Source organism: Notolepis coatsorum, assembly GCF_963971535.1.
Source record: "Notolepis coatsorum genome assembly, chromosome: 20".
In the NCBI taxonomy this organism is placed as follows: Eukaryota; Metazoa; Chordata; class Actinopteri; order Aulopiformes; family Paralepididae; genus Notolepis; species Notolepis coatsorum.
The window spans coordinates 26,519,194-26,538,205 of NC_140184.1; the positions used below are offsets into that span (position 1 = coordinate 26,519,194).

Below are 19,012 nucleotides of genomic sequence, written 5' to 3' on the forward strand. Positions count from 1 at the left end.
CTTATTGACTTGGTTGCTCCTTTTGTTTAATTTGAATCACTGCTTCTTTCTATAGACTAACATTTTGTAGTACTGTACAGAAATGAATGCAACACTGATACTTATGAAAAAGCGAAACATTTATTTACACATGTACAAAATGACCATCTTTCTAGAGTTAAAACTTGAAATAGCATGAACTTAACTTGGGCTACGTTCAGACTGCAGGCTAAAGTAGCCACCTCTATTGTTTTGCTCCTATGTAGCCATTGCGCCACAAAAAGCCATAATTAATAATGTCTCTCTTTCTCCTCGTTATCATCTGCTCATGAATTTGCTTCCACTGCACATCAACTTAGAACATCAATGCAAGGCGCATGTGGGTCAGCTCAGGACCGTGACCGGTTCACACTGGAATCTGATTAAAACAAATGTATATGAAGAGCCAAACAAATCTGATCTGAGCAATAATGCTTGCATTGTGAACATAGCCTCGTGGCATACTAATACAGCACAATTATTCCTAACTGAACGAGAGGCAGACTGCAATGTTGTAAACCGTAATGATTAAACCTGTGTGAATTGGGTGAAATGGACAAGCAAAAAGATGGCCACTAGGAATGATTGATTTCACCATTTCCAGACGGTTCAGTTGGGATCACTGAGTGGGACTCCTGCACCCCAGTAGTGGACTCTGTGTCAGTCTTGGTCTGAGTGATGGGCTTCAACCCCAGTTCTCCTGTGTTCTGAACCAGCTCTACATCATTAACCTCTTTGCTGGGATTTTCTGCAGAGTGGTTCCCCTCCCCTTCCTCGACCACCAACTCTTCCTCCTTCTCAGACTCCGCGGACGACGTCATATCCTCAGGTGAAGGGCCTCTCTTCTTCCTGTGTTTCTTCTTGCTCTTTTTCTTGCTCTTCTTGGAGTGTTTGTGGCGGCGAGCGGTGGGCGCGTCATCACTGGCTTTCCTGCCTGGGTTCTCTGGACTCAAGTTAGACCTCCTTTCTCCCGTTTGTTTCTCTCTCTCTCCGTCTCCACTTCTGCTCCTAGAACGGTCTTTCTCTCTACTTCTACTCTTAGACCCGTCTCTCTCTTTGTCTTCATCTCTGCTCCTTTTAGACCCGTCTTGCTCTCCATCTCTACTCCTCGACCCGTCTCTCTCCCCGTCTTTATCTCTGCTCCTTGATCTGTCTCTATCTTTACTTTTTGACCCGTCTCTCTCTCCGTCTTTCTCTCTACTCCTAGACCTGCCTCTCAATCTGTCCTTCTCTCTACTCCTAGACCCGTCTCTCTCCCTGTTATCTCTACTCCTAGACCCGTCTCTCTCCCTGTTATCTCTACTCCTAGACCCGTCTCTCTCCCTGTTGTTATCTCTACTCCGAGACCTGTCTCTCAGCCTGTCTTTCTCTCTACTCCGAGACCTGTCTCTCAACCTATCTTTCTCTCTACTCCGAGACCTGTCTCTCAACCTGTCTTTCTCTCTACTCCGAGACCTGTCTCTCAACCTGTCTTTCTCTCTACTCCGAGACCTGTCTCTCAACCTATCTTTCTCTCTACTCCGAGACCTGTCTCTCAACCTGTCTTTCTCTCTACTCCGAGACCTGTCTCTCAACCTATCTTTCTCTCTACTCCGAGACCTGTCTCTCAACCTGTCTTTCTCTCTACTCCGAGACCTGTCTCTCAACCTATCTTTCTCTCTACTCCTACTCCTGTGCCCGTCTCTCCTACTACTGCTGCCCATCCTTGACCAGGATGACACGTTGCTTCGCATGCTGGCTCCTCTCTGGTGCTGGGAGGTCCTGCTGCTTTCTCTACCCCTTTCCCTACTGCAGCTCCTCCTCCTCCTCTCCACTCCTCGTCTGCTGTAGGATCTCTCTGATCTCGGGGGGCTCCTGCTGCCGTTTCGTTGCCGCCAGGATCGATCCCCGTATCGCTCGGAATAGCGGCCGCCTCTGTAGCTCCCCTCGCCGCAGCGGTCCGGCGACATGTGCAAGTCTCGGTCAGCCTCCCAGAACTCGTTGCCAGGGTTACGGAATACATGCAGGAAGTTGCAGTGTTTCCCTTTTGGACACCTCTGTCTGTCAAACAAACCTGAAGGCAAACGCGAAGAAGCGACAATCAAAAACACTGGAGTGACGATGCGGAATCTAGGCATTCTTCTCAAAGCAACAAATGTATTTCCCAATTTTTTTTCAGTGCACTTCAGCACAAAACCCATGCAGAGGCGGTGGGAATGTAGATTTAGAAATGTTGGCTTCTGCGGATACAGAAAAACTATTCAAATTCAAGTAGCCGTCATTGAGATCACTGAGATAAGCAGTAGGTGGTGCTAATTCTCCAGTTGGGTGCCATTATACCACTAGAAGACGGGGGCACAAGAAGATGATGTGATTAAACAAGTGCCAGTCAAACTGAAAAATTACTTGATGGCACTATGATATTTCTGTTTGTTTCAAGTAGGGCTCAACACTGCAAGACAAGTTGCAATTTAACTGCTGAGGTACAAATCCACCGTCTCTGACTGGATTACTTTTTTTTTTTTTTTGCTTCTACCGGAAGGAAAATCATGTGATGGCATCAGGTAAGCTAACAACAAGTTATATTAATTAATATATTATGAATGATTACAGGATTCAAGGCGACAAATTTTGGGTTAGCCAGGTGTGGTGGTGAACATGTAATGCGGGCTGTCAAAATTGACCTAAAATGACATTCCTTAAGAAAAAAGTTAAAACACTTGGACTCAAACCATTCAAATATCCATTATTGCGCATTATGTAAACAAAATAAAAAGCATTTAAATCAACCCCCCCCCCTCTCTCTGTGGGTGAGGATAATTGGTCCTAGATTGAGAAGGGTCAGTCTCTCGGAGCAAGATCAAATGAAAGTTTACGGTATATTCAACGGACATTCATACAGCAACGCGCCTCCGAGCAAGGTGTGATAAACTTGGCATGAAACAGGAAGTAGTAATCAAACCATAGACCTGCATGACACTTCTCTATTTCATTATTCAATATTTACTGTGAGGGATGATTTACAATAAAGTGCTATTAAAAAAACTTTAAAGTAGGCTACTTACATTCTTGGCGCTAGAACTCCCAAAATAGCGTTAGCATAAAAAAGAAGTTAGGCCAGCTGTAGTTTACATACTACTACAAGTGTCATGGAGAGGGACCCTGTCGGCCAACCGCCCCCTGCGGACAGGTGTCCCCCAGGGCTCAGTTTTAGGACCTCTTCTCTTCTCCCTCTACACTAAATCACTGGGTAACATTATCACGTCTCATGGCTTCTCCTACCATTGTTATGCCGACGATACTCAACTCTTCCTCTCCTTCCCTCCCTCCCTCAGATATCCACGTCTCTGAGCGGATCTCGGCCTGTCTGTCCGACATCTCCGCCTGGATGACGACCAACCACCTCAAACTGAACCTAAGCAAAACAGAATTGCTCCACCTGCCGGCCAAATCCTCCCCCCTGACCGACCTTTCCATCACAGTCGAGAATGCAGCTGTGACCGCGTCCCCGACCGCCAAGAACCTTGGTGTTGTCCTCGACGACCAGTTGAACTTCTCTGCTCACATCGCAGCGACAACCAGAACCTGCCGATTCCTCCTGAGCAACGTCAGAAGGATCCGCCTCTTCCTGACAAAAGAAGCCACCCAACTCCTCGTCCAATCAACAGTCATCTCCCGCCTCGACTACTGCAACGCACTGCTCGCTGGCCTCCCGGCCACTGCCACTAAGCCTCTTCAACTCATTCAGAACGCAGCGGCCCGCCTGATCTCAAACCTACCGATGTCGGCCCATGTCACCCCACTTCTTAGGGACCTGCACTGGCTCCCCATTGCTGCACGAATCCGCTTCAAGGCCCTCGACCTAGCATACCGTGCGGCAAAGGGAACCGCTCCCGCCTACCTCCGGTCAATGGTCTCTAACTACACACCCTCAAGACCCCTACGCTCTGCATCTTCTGGCCGCCTCAGACCTACTCCTATCCAAGCTCCGGGAGGGTCATCAAAGAGAAGTCGCCTATTCTCAGTCCTTGCCCCACAATGGTGGAATGAACTACCCACCCCAGTTAGGACAGCCGAAACACATCCAATCTTTCGCCGTCGACTAAAGACGCACTTCTTCAACCATTATCTGAATTTATAAAAAAAATAAATAAAAAAAAATCTAACCCTAACTAACCGTACGGTCATGCACTTGTCCTAATAAACTAACCTACACTGTAGCACTCAACACTTTGATGAACATTGTTGCTCAGCTGATAAGAGTTGTGCCCTTCCTGATGGCTTGTCGTACAGAACATGTAAGTCGCTTTGGATAAAAGCGTCAGCTAAGGGCGCCCCAGTGGCGAACCACATAGCGCGCTCAGCCGCGACACGGCCGACCCGGGTTCGAGTCCCGAACACGTCGTTATTTGCCGAATGTCTTCCCCCCACTCTGTCTCCCATTCCTCATCTATCTCTCCCTACTGGACTGCCCAGTAGAAATAAAGCGATAAAACGCCAAAAAATAAATCTTTAAAAAAGAAAAAGCATCAGCTAAATGACTAAATGTAAATGTACTCTGTCTCAAGGTTTTACAAGTTAATCAAAATCTGAAGTATTTCCAAACACGGCTTTTAGATTGATGCACAAATCACGGTCTTCGCAACCGAGTTGGGTTCTGAACTCTCTGCCATCAGACCATGCAGTTGTTGTTGTTGTTGTTACTACTGGCACGTTCTTCAGCTCCGCTAAATGAAAGTGACGTTGTGTGTCTACTGTGGCACATTCAGGCCCACGTGAGAAGTTGAGAGGAAGACAGTCGGGGGCTGTTTTTTTTTCACAATCTAAATTTAATTGAATTTTTTGGGGCTTGCTGTATTCCATCCCAATTTAGTCGTTATGCCAATTCCCTTCCTGGTCGTGGCGCACATTGCCCCACTGTCGGCCTGGGGAGGGTGTAGAACTACCATAATATGCCTCCTCTGATACATGTGGAGTCGCCAGCCGCTTCTTTTCACCAGAGAGCGAGGAGTTTCACTGGGGGAACGTAACGCGTGCGTGCGGAGGTTCGCGATATTTTCCCCAGATCCCCTCCCTGCTGAACAGGTGCATCGACCGACCAGTAGGAGTCTCAGTTTACCACGACCAGGACACATAACCCACCGGCTTCCCACCCGGGCCGCTAACACTGCCAATTGTGTTAGTAGGGACGACTGACCAAGCCGGAGTGACCGCTGACAGCTGGATTCGATCCCAGAGTCTCTGCGGTGGTAGGCGAGTGCTTAGTCCACTGCGCTACCCAGCCACCCAATCTAATATTAATTTTAATATTATATATATATTAATATTAAATAAATATTAATATATTTTTACAAGTCGATTATTAATTCAACTATAGAATATTCGTTGACAGCCCTGCCCTATACACTTGAGTGAGCTTGGGTGAGCTCCAATTAAAACAACAAGTTGCTGGTTAGAACTTCTCTGTTTACTTCTCCGTCACTACAGATCAGAACCAGCCACCCATGACAGTATGTCCTGATTGTCCTCCCGTTGACCCACTCACCACATATAGCATTCTTCCATCGTGTGACCGGGCAGATCTCACAGTGAAGCTGCTTGCCTGCATACCATCTCCCATTGAACTTTACAGAGGCGTCTCTGCATTGCTCCTCCCTTGGCACACAACAGGGAGGAAGGGGGAGGGAGAGAGACAGAGAGAGAGAGACAGAGAGAGAGAGAGAGACAGAGAGAACCAAACCATTTTAGCCTGACAAGGACAAAGATAGTTTTATGCAAAACTATGTACACGACACAATCAAACGTTTTTTTTAATTGATTAGCTGTGTGTTGGGCTTACGTGTCAAACTGGACGTAGACGTTTCCTTTCAAGTGTGGTTCAAAGTTGCAGCTGACCTACGAAAGAAACACAAATGGAATGCGTCATTTCAGTCAATAATATTAATATCCATATCCTTTTCTTATCAACCATGTTGTGTAAACATCTCAAATACTGGGTTGATATGTCTATTTTATGTGTATCTGCCAATGTCATGATTTTATATTTTATGTGTATCAGTGACAATCAAACCGTAAACAAAGAGGCCTATTAACACATTGGACGCCAAACCAGAGAAAAGTCGGGTTTTCTATCGTTATTTCTTTTATTCGATATTCCCATTCATAATCCATCGAGGGAGCCTGTGTTATCATTGGGAATGAGTCTGAGATCGCAAAAGTCCAATACCGCCGCCTGCCGCCTTGCGGCCGGTATTGCACATCCTTTGAAACCCTCTGGCTTGGGCTGGGTGTTGATCTAAAAAGTCCGGTCCGGGTTTTCCTAGTCGGGCAGGAGGACAAGCGTTTATAACACATGGATTGAGGAGAATCAAGCACTCCCGGTTCATGTTCTTTGGTGGATTATGTTGGCAACACGATCGACATCAATACTTGGAATGGCGATCAGATAATTGGAATATTCTTTTTGGAGCTCATCCCAGTCAAGGTAAGGGCTATATGGTATCAATCTTGAGTTGATCGAACAATCCCTTCCCCGCGATCCGAACATATGTGTGTAATGTGTGTGTGTGTGTGTAAGGTATTCCGTTGGTGACGATCGAAGCATAGATCCAATAATTCCTTCCCCGCGATCGGAACGTGTCTGTAATGTACTGTAACGTATTCCGTTGGTGACGATCGAAGCATAGAACCCCCCCCCCCCCCCCCTTTCATGCATGCATGATGAAACAATCATACAAACAAACATAATACAGATAATCTAGCGTTGATTTCAGATTGATTGTTGATCCAAGCGAGGAATGGCACGGTTCCTAGTGAAATGCACTAAAACGCTGTTTAGCTGCGTTTCCTGGGATTACACAGAATTACTCTAAAACTATACTCACCACGGTATAAAACGGGAATGTATGGATGAAAGAATTATCTGTTTTTTGCATCTTGACCGGAAGAAAATCGACTATATTATTAGATACATAGCTATAATATTTAATATAGTTTTAGCACTGCAAACACCGGCATGTATCCCCATTCATAAAGCGCTGGCACACACCGCCCACAGCCACCTCTGGTGAACGGCACTGGATGTGTTAAAGCGCTGGCCTTCTTACCACACGGCCCACAGCGACCTCTGGCGCTGAAAGTGTTAAGATGTTAGATCCTAATATGAAAGATTATGTGATTTAATGTTCTATGCCTTATTTTGACTATTTAATTTTATGTCTGCACTTTATGCATTGCTCTTGATCTGCCAATTTTGTGCTCATTTTATGCCTATGTCTTTTTTACTGCTGTGAGCTACAATTCCTGTTTGAAAGGTGCTATACAAATAGTTTATTATTATCCTTCTCCACTGAATGACTTGATCACCACCTTACTAGTGATCTTGAAGTCATACATTTTGTGTTTCGATGAAGGTAAACTTTGTATTTTTTTTCTTTTTAAACAAACACATAAACAAACATGACAACACACGATAAGATATACAAGCATTAATTGTCAGAGCACATCCAATGAAATCACATTTTAGTTAATTGTCTTATATAAGATATACCCCTAATACCTGTTATCTAAAAACCTACACACATATGCTCCAGCTCGAACCCCCCCCCTCCCGGACCCCACCTTGGGAAGTACCTCCACTATCCCTCGCACCTAACCAGACACTACCATTATAAGCTAGCTTTTATTCTCTCCACCACTTCTAACCACATTGACATTTTGGATTCATTGAGACCCAGAATTCTTGCTGTAGATATTTCTTGATAAATCACATCGAGATATGTAAGAAACCAAACTTTCCGGCACATTTTTTCCGGTTGAAACCAGCGTGATGCGATCAGCTTTTTAGCTACTGTGATACCCGATAAGGTAAACTTTGTATTAATAAATGCAGGTAAATGAAAGCTGAAACGCTCTTGCCATGTATTTGAAATCCACAAATATATTTAGTGTTTTACTTGATCTTACAATCGACAGAAAACATTTGAGACCTTTCAAGTAATTTTACTACGTTAAGGTTTCTAGATTAATCACAAGCATTAACACCTTACTGTTGACAGCTCCAGTATGAAATGTACCTATCTCAAACCCCGCCCTCTTTTCTTGATCCTCCAATCACAACTGTCGCTTCCCTTGTATGCCCGAAGCACAAGTCTGAATTTAAGACAATTTATTAATATTTTTTAACCTCTTAAGCCCTAGCTATATTTTCAGAAAATTCACCTAAAAGTACATACCCAAGTAAATGGAAGATTGCTCCACTTCTACAAGAACCATTTACATGTTTTTGGTATCTAGGGACATCTATGGGATGTATCTATCTCAAGGAATGTATTCCCAGTGTCAGAAATATTGTGTTACTATTCTTGAGTAAATTGTAATGAACCAAAGGAGAATATCAATTATTATAATTCTTTTTCATCTTTCACGATGAACAACACTATGCTAACATTGACCAGACGTGAACGATTTAGTTCAGATGATTTACAGGGGGGTTTGTAGATACAGTAGTGAATTTTGCCATCCGGACACATGAATATAGAATATAGAATATCAGGCCTATAAATGACCTTTGTGGCCAAGTCAAACATCAATGGATCGGGCCAAATCTCCTCTTTCCAATGGCAGAGTTAAATCTGGATATAGTACCACCAGGCGCCCGTTACAGGGCAGCAAACACTGTGAATGAAATCGACTGCAAGTACAGTTACTCTTTTATAATGAAAAATGCTCTGCCATTTTTCATCAGATTGAGACGTGTCTTTTTCCTAGATGTTCACAGAAAGGTAAAGAAACAAACTACATTGTATTTTATGGCAATAACATTCAGGTTTGTGAGATATAATCAAAATAATAATAGTTCAAAGATAATTTTCACGTCAGAAGTTTGACAGCTGGTGTGAGCTGGGTAGTGTAGTTTTATGAAATTCAGTAACGGACCGCTTGGGCTTAAGGCCTTTTATTACTAAATGTGAAGACGTTTTAAAGGACACCTTGAACACAGTGGCGGAGCATTGAACTGGAAACTGAGAATCCTCTGTCAAACAATTACGAATCCTTTTTCACACTGTCCTGATCTCAAGTCCGTACCTTGAACTGCACCACTTTGCCGACACTCCTGAACTCTGGCAGGACGTCATGGTAGAACTCGATGAAATACTCCTGCAGCTCCTCCTCGCTGTGCTCCAGACACGCATCCGTGTCGTAGTCGTCACGGCGACACTGTTCCATGCCAAATGTCACAAACATCCCTCGGATCATCAGAGTGGGGCTGGCCGTAGGGTGCACATGCTTACGAGAACACCTGGATAGCCAAATGCAGTGATGAGTTCAATCAAAATTATTCCTGTTACTTGCAGTGTTAAAAACATGGATGGATCCATGAAGGTATGGATTTTTACTATACCGTCATCCACGATATACACTGTTTTAAAAGATTATATATATATATATATATATATATATATATATATATATATATATATATATATGTGTATATATACTGTATATTTAAAGTTACTACAAATAGTTAATTGCAGCTATATTAAAAAGGAGTTAAAGAAAATAGACCATTTTGAATGAAATACCACCATGACAATTGTATTACAAAAATAATGACGTAAAAGAAAAAATGTCACATTGTGATTTGTACTGGAAAAACTAAATAACAAATACAGAATGTCAACTACAGTTACACCATCAAAATTAAGAAAAGTATCTTATTTATCAGGGAAATGAGATGCATGAATGTCCTGTCCCATAGATTGCAGGGGAGGGGGGGGGAGCACCTGTCTCCAAACCGGCATGCTCCAGTTTTGAGGAAGAAGGGACAGTTGGCTATGTCCCGCTCCGTCCCATAGTTCTGAGTGCTCCCAGTCACAGGAGCCTCTGGGTTCATCCATGGACCACCGTTCTCTAGCTGCAGGCAAGAACAAAGCAAAAAGAGAATCCTTTCTTTACCCGTGAGGAAGTGCTCTACATTTCTTTATTTGAATTTCATGTGTTTGCTATACCTTTTTTTTTCTTCTTCTCATCAATCAATAAAACTCATCACTAGATTGTAATGTGCTTCACTCGAGTGTATAACAAGTTATTTCAAAAGATTTTACATCTAGCGGTTATGCCGATTAAATATACCAATCATAAAAGGTGAAACATATTATTAGAGGATCCAGTACTTCAAATGTTTCCAGATTTTTTTTTTTTTTTTTGCAAAAGTATGCAAATACAAAGAAAACGATGCAAAGAGTGACAAAGTGGGGAAAATAGTGCTCAAAACTAAAGCAAGTTTCAGAACATACGATAAAGCGGTCATCTGCACAACAAGATGGAGATGTGACAGTACCTCGCTCTCCGCTCGGTCCAACATTTTCTGAACAGCCTCCTACAAATGGTGCAAAGACATGGCTGGTGAAAAATGTGCCGCGCTCAACATGGCATGTCTGTTACTGCTCGTTAAGATGATGTTCAACCGGTACTGAAGGGCAGGTTGACTTAATACACTCAATGACACTTGAGACAATTTGAAAAAAGCTTTAGCAAAGAGCCACAAGTAAAAGATACATCCTTGTCCTGAGAGCCGCAGGTGCTGCTGGTAAAGAGTGTTTCTCTGTGTGCATCTTAGTTAAGGAACAGGATCATAGATAATAGTGTCTCTTAGTAAAGGAAAAATGGAAAGAATGGTGTACAAGGCAAGATCACTTGAATCAAAGGAAACTATTTGTTTTGCACAGTACACAATTATACAAGCTCTAGATATGCTACAATGTAGAATTGCTTCTGTATTTATTTCTGATGTTGGGAATTGCTAATGCAAAGATTGGTGATTAATATGGTGGGTCCACTCAAAGCAGAAGAGGATATGTTTCTCTTTGCGTTTATCCTCCCGGGACACGTTTCACCTCTCGGTCTCTCTTCTTCTGATTCTTTTGTTCCTTCTCCTCTTGTTCTCTCCTCTGCTGTGCCTCCCACTCCTCCTTTATCATCCGCTGTGAACAGAAGAATAGGCGGGTGATAGGAAATTACAAGATAACTGTACGTTCAAACAGAACAAAGACATTTTGAGGCAGCGCAAGTGCATGTGTGAGGCGAACTGAAGGAGGCGATCACAGCGGGGGATGCAGCTTTCCTCTACAGGTAAAACGAGGGGGCGTTCACTCTACTTTCAACCTTGAGCAGGAGATTCGCCTGCCGCCATAAAGCAAACACGGACATACTCTTCATGGTGAATATGAAATAAGACTGCTGCCATAAAGCAAACACGGACATACTCTTCATGGTGAATATGAAATAAGACTGCCGCCATAAAGCAAACACGGACATACTCTTCATGGTGAATATGAAATAAGACTGCTGCCATAAAGCAAACACGGACATACTCTTCATGGTGAATATGAAATAAGACTGCTGCCATAAAGCAAACACGGACATACTCTTCATGGTGAATATGAAATAAGACTGCCGCCATAAAGCAAACACGGACATACTCTTCATGGTGAATATGAAATAAGACTGCTGCCATAAAGCAAACATGGACATACTCTTCATGGTGAATATGAAATAAGACTGCTGCCATAAAGCAAACACGGACATACTCTTCATGGTGAATATGAAATAAGACTGCTGCCATAAAGCAAACACGGACATACTCTTCATGGTGAATATGAAATAAGACTGCTGCCATAAAGCAAACATGGACATACTCTTCATGGTGAATATGAAATAAGACTGCCGCCATAAAGCAAACATGGACATACTCTTCATGGTGAATATGAAATAAGACTGCCGCCATAAAGCAAACATGGACATACTCTTCATGGTGAATATGAAATAAGACTGCTGCCATAAAGCAAACATGGACATACTCTTCATGGTGAATATGAAATAAGACTGCCGCCATAAAGCAAACACGGACATACTCTTCATGGTGAATATGAAATAAGACTGCTGCCATAAAGCAAACACGGACATACTCTTCATGGTGAATATGAAATAAGACTGCCGCCATAAAGCAAACACGGACACACTCTTCATGGTGAATATGAAATAAGACTGCTGCCATAAAGCAAACACGGACATACTCTTCATGGTGAATATGAAATAAGACTGCTGCCAGGCCCAGTACAGCCTCTTCATGTTCACTAAATGACATGGTTCAGTTTATGACTATGATGCCACTGTTGAGATGAAACACACTTTCCTGTCTCAAAACAGTTCCACTTTAGGGATGCAGCTATCAATTATTCTAGTAATCGAGTGTTCTTCTGATTATTCCATTGATTAATCGAGTAAATCGGATAAGAAATTGTTTTGCTTTATTAAAGAACAATAGTAAATATGCAAGAGAAAATAAGACGGTCTCTTTAGCTGAAGCTAAATGTAAACCGCACTATGCTCAATTGAGCGTGCAACTGACATTTTGCCAGTCTTATTTTCTCTTTCGTTTACTATTAAAACATTTTATGTTTACCATTATGTACCTATATTAGAGTTAGAAGGTTATTGTGGATTTTAGTTTCCAGTGGCTTTAACTTATAGAGGTCGGTGTGTCTGCCTTTTGCTAAATGTGTTGTGCTAGAACGTGACACTGTTCTGTAACAATGCTTGCATACAGTATGGGTTTGCTGGAATCCTTTGCCTTTCCTTGTTCATTCACCTCAAGTATTTCCTGTTGTTTTCTTTGTCAATTAAAACCGCTCACGGGGGTTCTGCACTTGCCATCTTTAGTAAGCTAACAACGTAACAAGAGTGACGAGACCCGCTAACTATAGGCGTGTTCGAGATTGGCGAGGTGGACGCAGATCTGCGCAGTTTTTACTATGGCCTCGCCAAGCGCGTTGCATGACGGTTAGAATGTTGTCCTACTTGCTCTGGAAATCTGACGAGGCGAGCCGCGGAACTCTCACGGGAGCGAGCCACGCGCAGCCTTCAGAGCGAGGCGCCACAGTACCTCTTACCCGACTGCTCCACGCAAATCCATGATGGGAAACAACTTGCTATCGTTGCGCAAATCGCCTATTGGCTCAGAAAAGTTGTCACCTGGTTGTCACCACTAGCCACGCCCACAAGAGGAAGTTATGAGACGTTTGCTTGCCCACTACGCCATGTAGCCGCCACGATTGAAAACTTTATTAACCGATTGCAGAATGGGTACAATACAGTACGGGTCCCGTCTACCCGTCTATCAGATATATTTATTATTATTATTATTGGATACAGGAGTTTGGGTACCAAGAGCTTCCTCAAACTTCAAGCTGTCATACACCAAATTATTTTTATCAGAGTAATGAATTCTGTCTTAATAACCATCTTTGCAATGGAGTTTATATCAAAATAACAATATATCAACCCCCCTGAACAAATGGTGATTGCTTCTTCAAGTCGATTCTACAGACGCACTGTTTCTTTCATCGGAATTAAATCATTATAATGATAAATTTGCATTTATAGTCATGACTCAATGAGCAATCTGAGCATTACCGCTCTATGTACAGTACTCCTCTAAGCAATCTGGCTCTCAGTTAACCCAATCGCTAGATAGATTAACGAATTCCTCTATAGTTCATTAACGATGCAGCAGCTGAGCTGATACTGTATTCCGCACACACACACGTCGTCTGTTTTGCCTCAATATATACTGTATATATAATTCTGTTTTGCCTCAATATACAGTGTGTATATATATATATATATATTGATGCAAAACAGAATTATTCAGCAGTGTGTGTTGTTGTGTGTGCGTGCGTGCACGCTGCGGTGGCCAGGAGCGCGCGACAAGATGGTATACATTATGGATTATGAATAGTATATTCCACATAGCAGTATATGGTGTGCTGTACATTTGAATCTAATCTAATTTTGCACGCGGCCATCGCATTATAATGAGCTGGACAGGTGTGTATGTGTGTGTGGTAACGTGAACGCGTATCTGCCATGCGAGACTAGGCGAGAGGCTGTTGTCAAATCTGAAGTGTCCGCCTTTTTAACTCCTCCCCCGGCTGCACTCGTCTACTCTCGACTCGAGGTGAGCCAAAATCAATCTCGAACACGCCTTATTGTAAGTGGAGTGGATGAGATGGGAGAGCAGCGCAGAGTAAGAAGGAGGCGGGCTGAGTGAGAAGGAGGCAGGGCTGGGTGAGAAGGAGGCGGTTGCATGGTTGCTCCATGTGAGCAGCTCTGTGTGTGTGCCATCAGCTGCTTATTTTTCCAGAGCTGTTTTCCAGAGCTGGAAGATAAACAAACGTCTCTCTTTCTCAGTCTCTCAGATAATGTCTTCTTCACGTGTCAACAGCGTAAGTGCCTTGTGCGACAGTAATAATCATCCGTATGAAACAGTGTTCTGTATGGATTAAACAAAGCCTTGATGCAAATGCCTTTCGGTAATTGAGTTACTCGAGTTTCTCAAGGAATCGTTTTGTCCCCATTTGTCCCCAACACTTGTTTATTGTTAAAATCATATTCATGACAGCAAAACAAGGCTAAATGTACAGAAACAGCTTGTCTCTTTTTTCATATCAATAACTAGATCATAAAACATATCGTATCCTATCTATTTTTTTTTTTCTTTTGTCAACTTTTTCTCCCATTTTTCTATTTTTCTCCCATCCCAATTTCGTATCGTCCAATTCTACCCTCCCCTGTCTCGAACGTTGTTAGGCCATGCCTCCCACAAGCTGGCTGCAATGTGGACTAAGCCTTACATCACGTGTCCCCTCCGGTACTCGAGGAAGCAGCAGTCGCATCTTTTCACCTGCACAGCGCGATCTCTCAGCGTCGGGGGTCTGCGTTTGGAGGGCACGCCGCCCCTGTCGCTTCCTGATTCTGCTGCGCAGGCGCACAAACCGACCTGTAGGAGTCGCTGTCCACAATGTCCAACCCCACCCATCAGCTTCCCACCCCCTAATACTGCCAATTGTATTAGTATGAACGACCAGCCAAGCTGATAGCAATGAGGAGAGCTGGGCTCGAACCCAGCGTCTCCTGCATTGGTGGTGAGCGCCTTGCCCACTGCACCACCTAGCCGCCCCCTATCTATTTATTAATAAAAGATTTGCACTACATCCCTACCTAATTTTAGCATTTTGTACTTTAGTTTGTATATTGTATAGTGCAGTGGTTCCCAAACTGTGGTGCGCGCACCCCTTGTGGTGCGTGACATGAAAAGGCTAATGGTGGTAAAAAGAAAAGAATAAAATAAAATAAAATAAAAGAATTTACAATAAAATGTCATACAAATCTTAGTCAAACCTTTAGTATTATGGATATTAAACATGCTGGCAGAGTACATGCATCCATGTTGTGGTGAACATTTTAATTAAATAAAGAAATTCCCTATCCATAGTCGCCGTGGGAAAAGATAAAATAAAAAATTAAATCTGTGCACGGAGACCAGCAACAATTTTTTCTAACAGAAACCCATTGGGGGGTGAATCACATCAGCTAGGTCGGGAGGTGACAGGGGGTGCACGGCCAAAAAAGTTTGGGAACCGCTGGTATAGTGTTTGGTCTTTATTTTTATATCCACTTTTTCTCCTCCTATTTTTCTGTATTTTCCTCCCATCCCAATTTAGTCGTTATGCCAATTCCCCCCTCCCCTTCCTGGTCGTTGCGTGCATGTGCCCCCCACTGGTCGGTCTAGGGAGCCCTGAATCTATCACATGCTTCCTCCGATACATAGGAGACAGCCAGCAGCCTCTTTTCACCCGGCAGCGAGGACTCTCATTGGTGAAGTGTAACGCGTGGGAGGATCACACTACCTTCACCATTTCCCTCCCTCGCTGTGAAGGTGCCCTGACCGACCTGTAGGAGTCGCTGTTTACAACGACCAGATTACCACCCACCGGCTTCCCTCCCGCTGACACTGCCAATTGTGCCAGTATGACGACCGGCCAAGCCGGAGGCACCGCTGACAGCCGGATTCGATACCAGTGTCTCTGTGGTGGTAGACAGACGCTTAGTCCGCTGTGCTACCCGGCCACTGTTTGGTCTTTATTCTTTAACTTTTTTTTTATTGTATGAAGCACAATCTCATGAGGGTCATACACAACCAAACATTTCACTGTCTGTAATGTACATGTACCTTATATGAAACAAATAAAACAAAACTTGAAACTTGATAATGGTTATAACCTGAGCCGCTTTACAGATCGCCTGTATTTTTTTTATCTTGCACTCAAAGAACAAAACAAAATGCACATTCCACAACCTCATGCGTAAGTTCTGTAATGTGCACTGAGAAACTGCAGGTTACCTCCTCCTCTTCCTTCCTCTTCCTTGCGGCCATCTCTCTCTCAAACCTGAGCTTGAACTCCTCCTGGGCCAGATTCTCCCGCGCCAGCCACTTCTCATGTAGCCGCTGTCTGAAAATATCAACAAACACTGCAGGCTGACTATTGTTCAGAGAGAATCAGCTTCTATAATAGTTGTATCAATATTTCTGCACGTTAATAGCTAGCCCAAAATAAGAGTCCATGGAGGAAGACTGTACAATGTTAAAGCGGGATCATCCCTATGTTCCCCGGGTCCTATGTTCCCCGCTTGATTGATTAATTGATTGAAAATGTTATACATTTTGATTATTTTATTAATTATTAATGTCCGCCTTGTTTCGAACTGGTTAAGCTTAGGCCCTCTTTCGAAGTTGGTTAAGGTTAGAGTTTGGAATCAGGGCTGGTGGTAGAGCTGCCGCGGTATCGGTATTACCGCGGTATCGCTGTTACATCATGCCCACCGCAGCGTTGGGCTGAATACCGGCATCACCGCTGTTTTTTATTATATTATTATTATTATTACGCTCTCGTTGGGGCTTGCGGCTCTGCAGATATACCCTACTTCTCTGTCGAGATTCCAAGCGACCCTATTGGGTACCAGAAAAGTCACATGAAACACTGCAGACCACTGATTGGTCAGAAGAGATACGCGTCACATGCTTGGAGCATCTTGCAGCGCTTTTACTTCCTGAATCTCAGCCGTCACAACACGGCTAATAGTACGTTAGCTCCCACCGGAGACTGGAGTGGATTACCGACGCCGTCGCTCCTCAGGGAACGAGGCATAATGATTTTACTGCAACGAAATGTTATAATAAAAGCCCTTCGTTCTATACACTTGTCTGATTGAAAACTTTATTAACAGACCGCAGAATGGGTACAACTCGGCACGCTCTGAGCAAAGAAAGGAACTTAGATATTAATTGAGTAACGCTTGCTATGGTCCGGTAAATACGAACGTGTAACTATACTAACGTTAATGCCACAAATCGAATGCCTTTGTAATCATAAGTAGTAACGTTATAATAAGAAGAAGAAGAAAGGGTCGGGGGGGTAACCGGCGGGCGCGCCGCTACCACCCCTGCTCGCGACACCGTAGGGGAGACTTCGAATCCGTGTTTCACTTTTAATAACGAATGCGTGCATGCCGAATCCCAAACAATATTCATGCTGCAAAGTCATCCTCTAAAGATAGACATTTAGACTAGAGGCAGGCTATATGCTATAAAGAGTAGACTACAAAAAAATGCATTCAAACTTTTTTTTTTTTTTGTGTGTGTGTGTGTGCGAAATATTTTGCAAATGTGTGCGGTAAGGAAAACATCAATACCGCGGCAGCTCTAGCTGGTGGTCTAAAATTTTCAATCAATCAATCAAGCGGGGAACATGGGACCCGGGGAACATAGGACCCGGGGAGCATCTATACTTTCCACAACAAATTTGTGTTTCCGCGTTCGAGTTTTGCGCTCTGATTGGCCAGGTCATGTGACATGTGCGCCAATCGTGGGACGGCAAGTTCTGCGCCTATTTCCGGGTTGAACAGCCTGCAAACTACCTAACGCCTAGTTTATCACTGGTTAAGCTTAGGCGACTCTTTCGCAGTTGGTTTAAGGTTAGAGTTTGGAATCAGGGCAGGCGTTCTATCGCCATGCTCTAAGACAAACTCTAACCTTAACCAACTTCGAAAGAGTGCCTAAGCTTAACCATCCAAAAACTTGCGGTCCCACGATTGGGCGTACATGTCACATGACCTGGCCAATCAGAGACGCAGAAACACGAACTTGTTGTGGAAAATATTCAGGCACCAGGGCGTACATAGACATGCTCCCGTTAAAGCTAGTTAGTTTACCTTTCTTCCTCAGTCCTCTCAGCAACATCATCATCATCATCATCTTCTTCCCCTTCCTCCTCTGGTGTGTGGATCTCTCCATCTTTTACATCTGAAGATGAATAATAGTCATGATTGGCTAGATAATTAACTGTATGAACATCAGACCACCATGTCACAATTTCAACATATGAATTCCATACCAGATGCTTTTGCTTGGGCTAACGCTTGGCGTTTTCGTTTTCTTCTTCCCTTCTTCGAAATAGCCCTGCGTTGTTTTTGACTAAAGAGATGACAGAAAGTGAGGATGATCAATATAACAGATCACAGACTAATAAACAGCATAACCAAGGTCGATAGAAGATCTAGATTAAAATAAACAAGCTGTTTGAAGTAGTAGGTTAAACTAAATGGAGTTTGAACGTGTGTGCACGCACCTCATTGCTGGAGGAGCAGTAGCCACTGTAGCAATGGAAGCTGCCATGTTAGCAAGCTAACACTATAGTCCCCTTCTCATCTCGTTTGCCGTTACAAACGGCATTTCTGGTTATCATTTCAGTCGAGGAACATTAACTAACGTGTCGTGTATTGTTCTGGCTTGAGGTTAAACATGCGTAACCAGTGGATCGTTATAAGAATGTTTCTTATTTCGACAGCTACATTAGCATGTCGCTTTGTATTTTGGTAGTTTCAAAGATGGACACGGGAAAAGGCGGGGCTTAAATTACATATACTTCCTGTTACCAAAGGTCAGTCTAATTTCGTTGTCAACAACTGATTGATTGATTGAAAACTTTATTAATGGGTTGCAGAATGGGTACAATACAGTACTGCTAAGAGTAAGAGGATGCAGACCAGAAAAATACTTTCGTCTTGTTTACATAAGGGTCCTCCAGTCTGTGTGGTCTATGTTTGCACAGCA

At 43.4% G+C, this 19,012-nt stretch overlaps 1 protein-coding gene across 2 annotated transcripts; it reads right to left on the bottom strand.

Moving 5' to 3' along the window:
* Window position 1: 1 nt before the first annotated feature.
* Window positions 2–18,768, bottom strand: zrsr2 (zinc finger (CCCH type), RNA-binding motif and serine/arginine rich 2). Of its 2 annotated transcripts, XM_084337529.1 has the most exons (11): window positions 18,528–18,768; window positions 18,294–18,373; window positions 18,112–18,202; window positions 16,244–16,352; window positions 10,896–10,982; window positions 10,340–10,378; window positions 9,783–9,913; window positions 9,085–9,298; window positions 5,837–5,892; window positions 5,543–5,652; window positions 2–2,071 (listed from the first exon to the last, which is right to left on the bottom strand). In XM_084337529.1, exons 1-11 carry the CDS (start codon window positions 18,572–18,574, stop codon window positions 594–596), a joined length of 2,442 nt encoding a protein of 813 aa, XP_084193655.1. In that variant the 5' UTR covers window positions 18,575–18,768; the 3' UTR covers window positions 2–593. The 2 variants fall into 2 exon arrangements, with proteins under 2 accessions (XP_084193655.1, XP_084193656.1); XM_084337530.1 differs by lacking the exons at window positions 10,896–10,982; window positions 16,244–16,352; window positions 18,112–18,202; window positions 18,294–18,373; window positions 18,528–18,768 and adding an exon at window positions 10,558–10,870 and having other exon boundaries at window positions 10,340–10,436.
* Window positions 18,769–19,012: the final 244 nt, after the last annotated feature.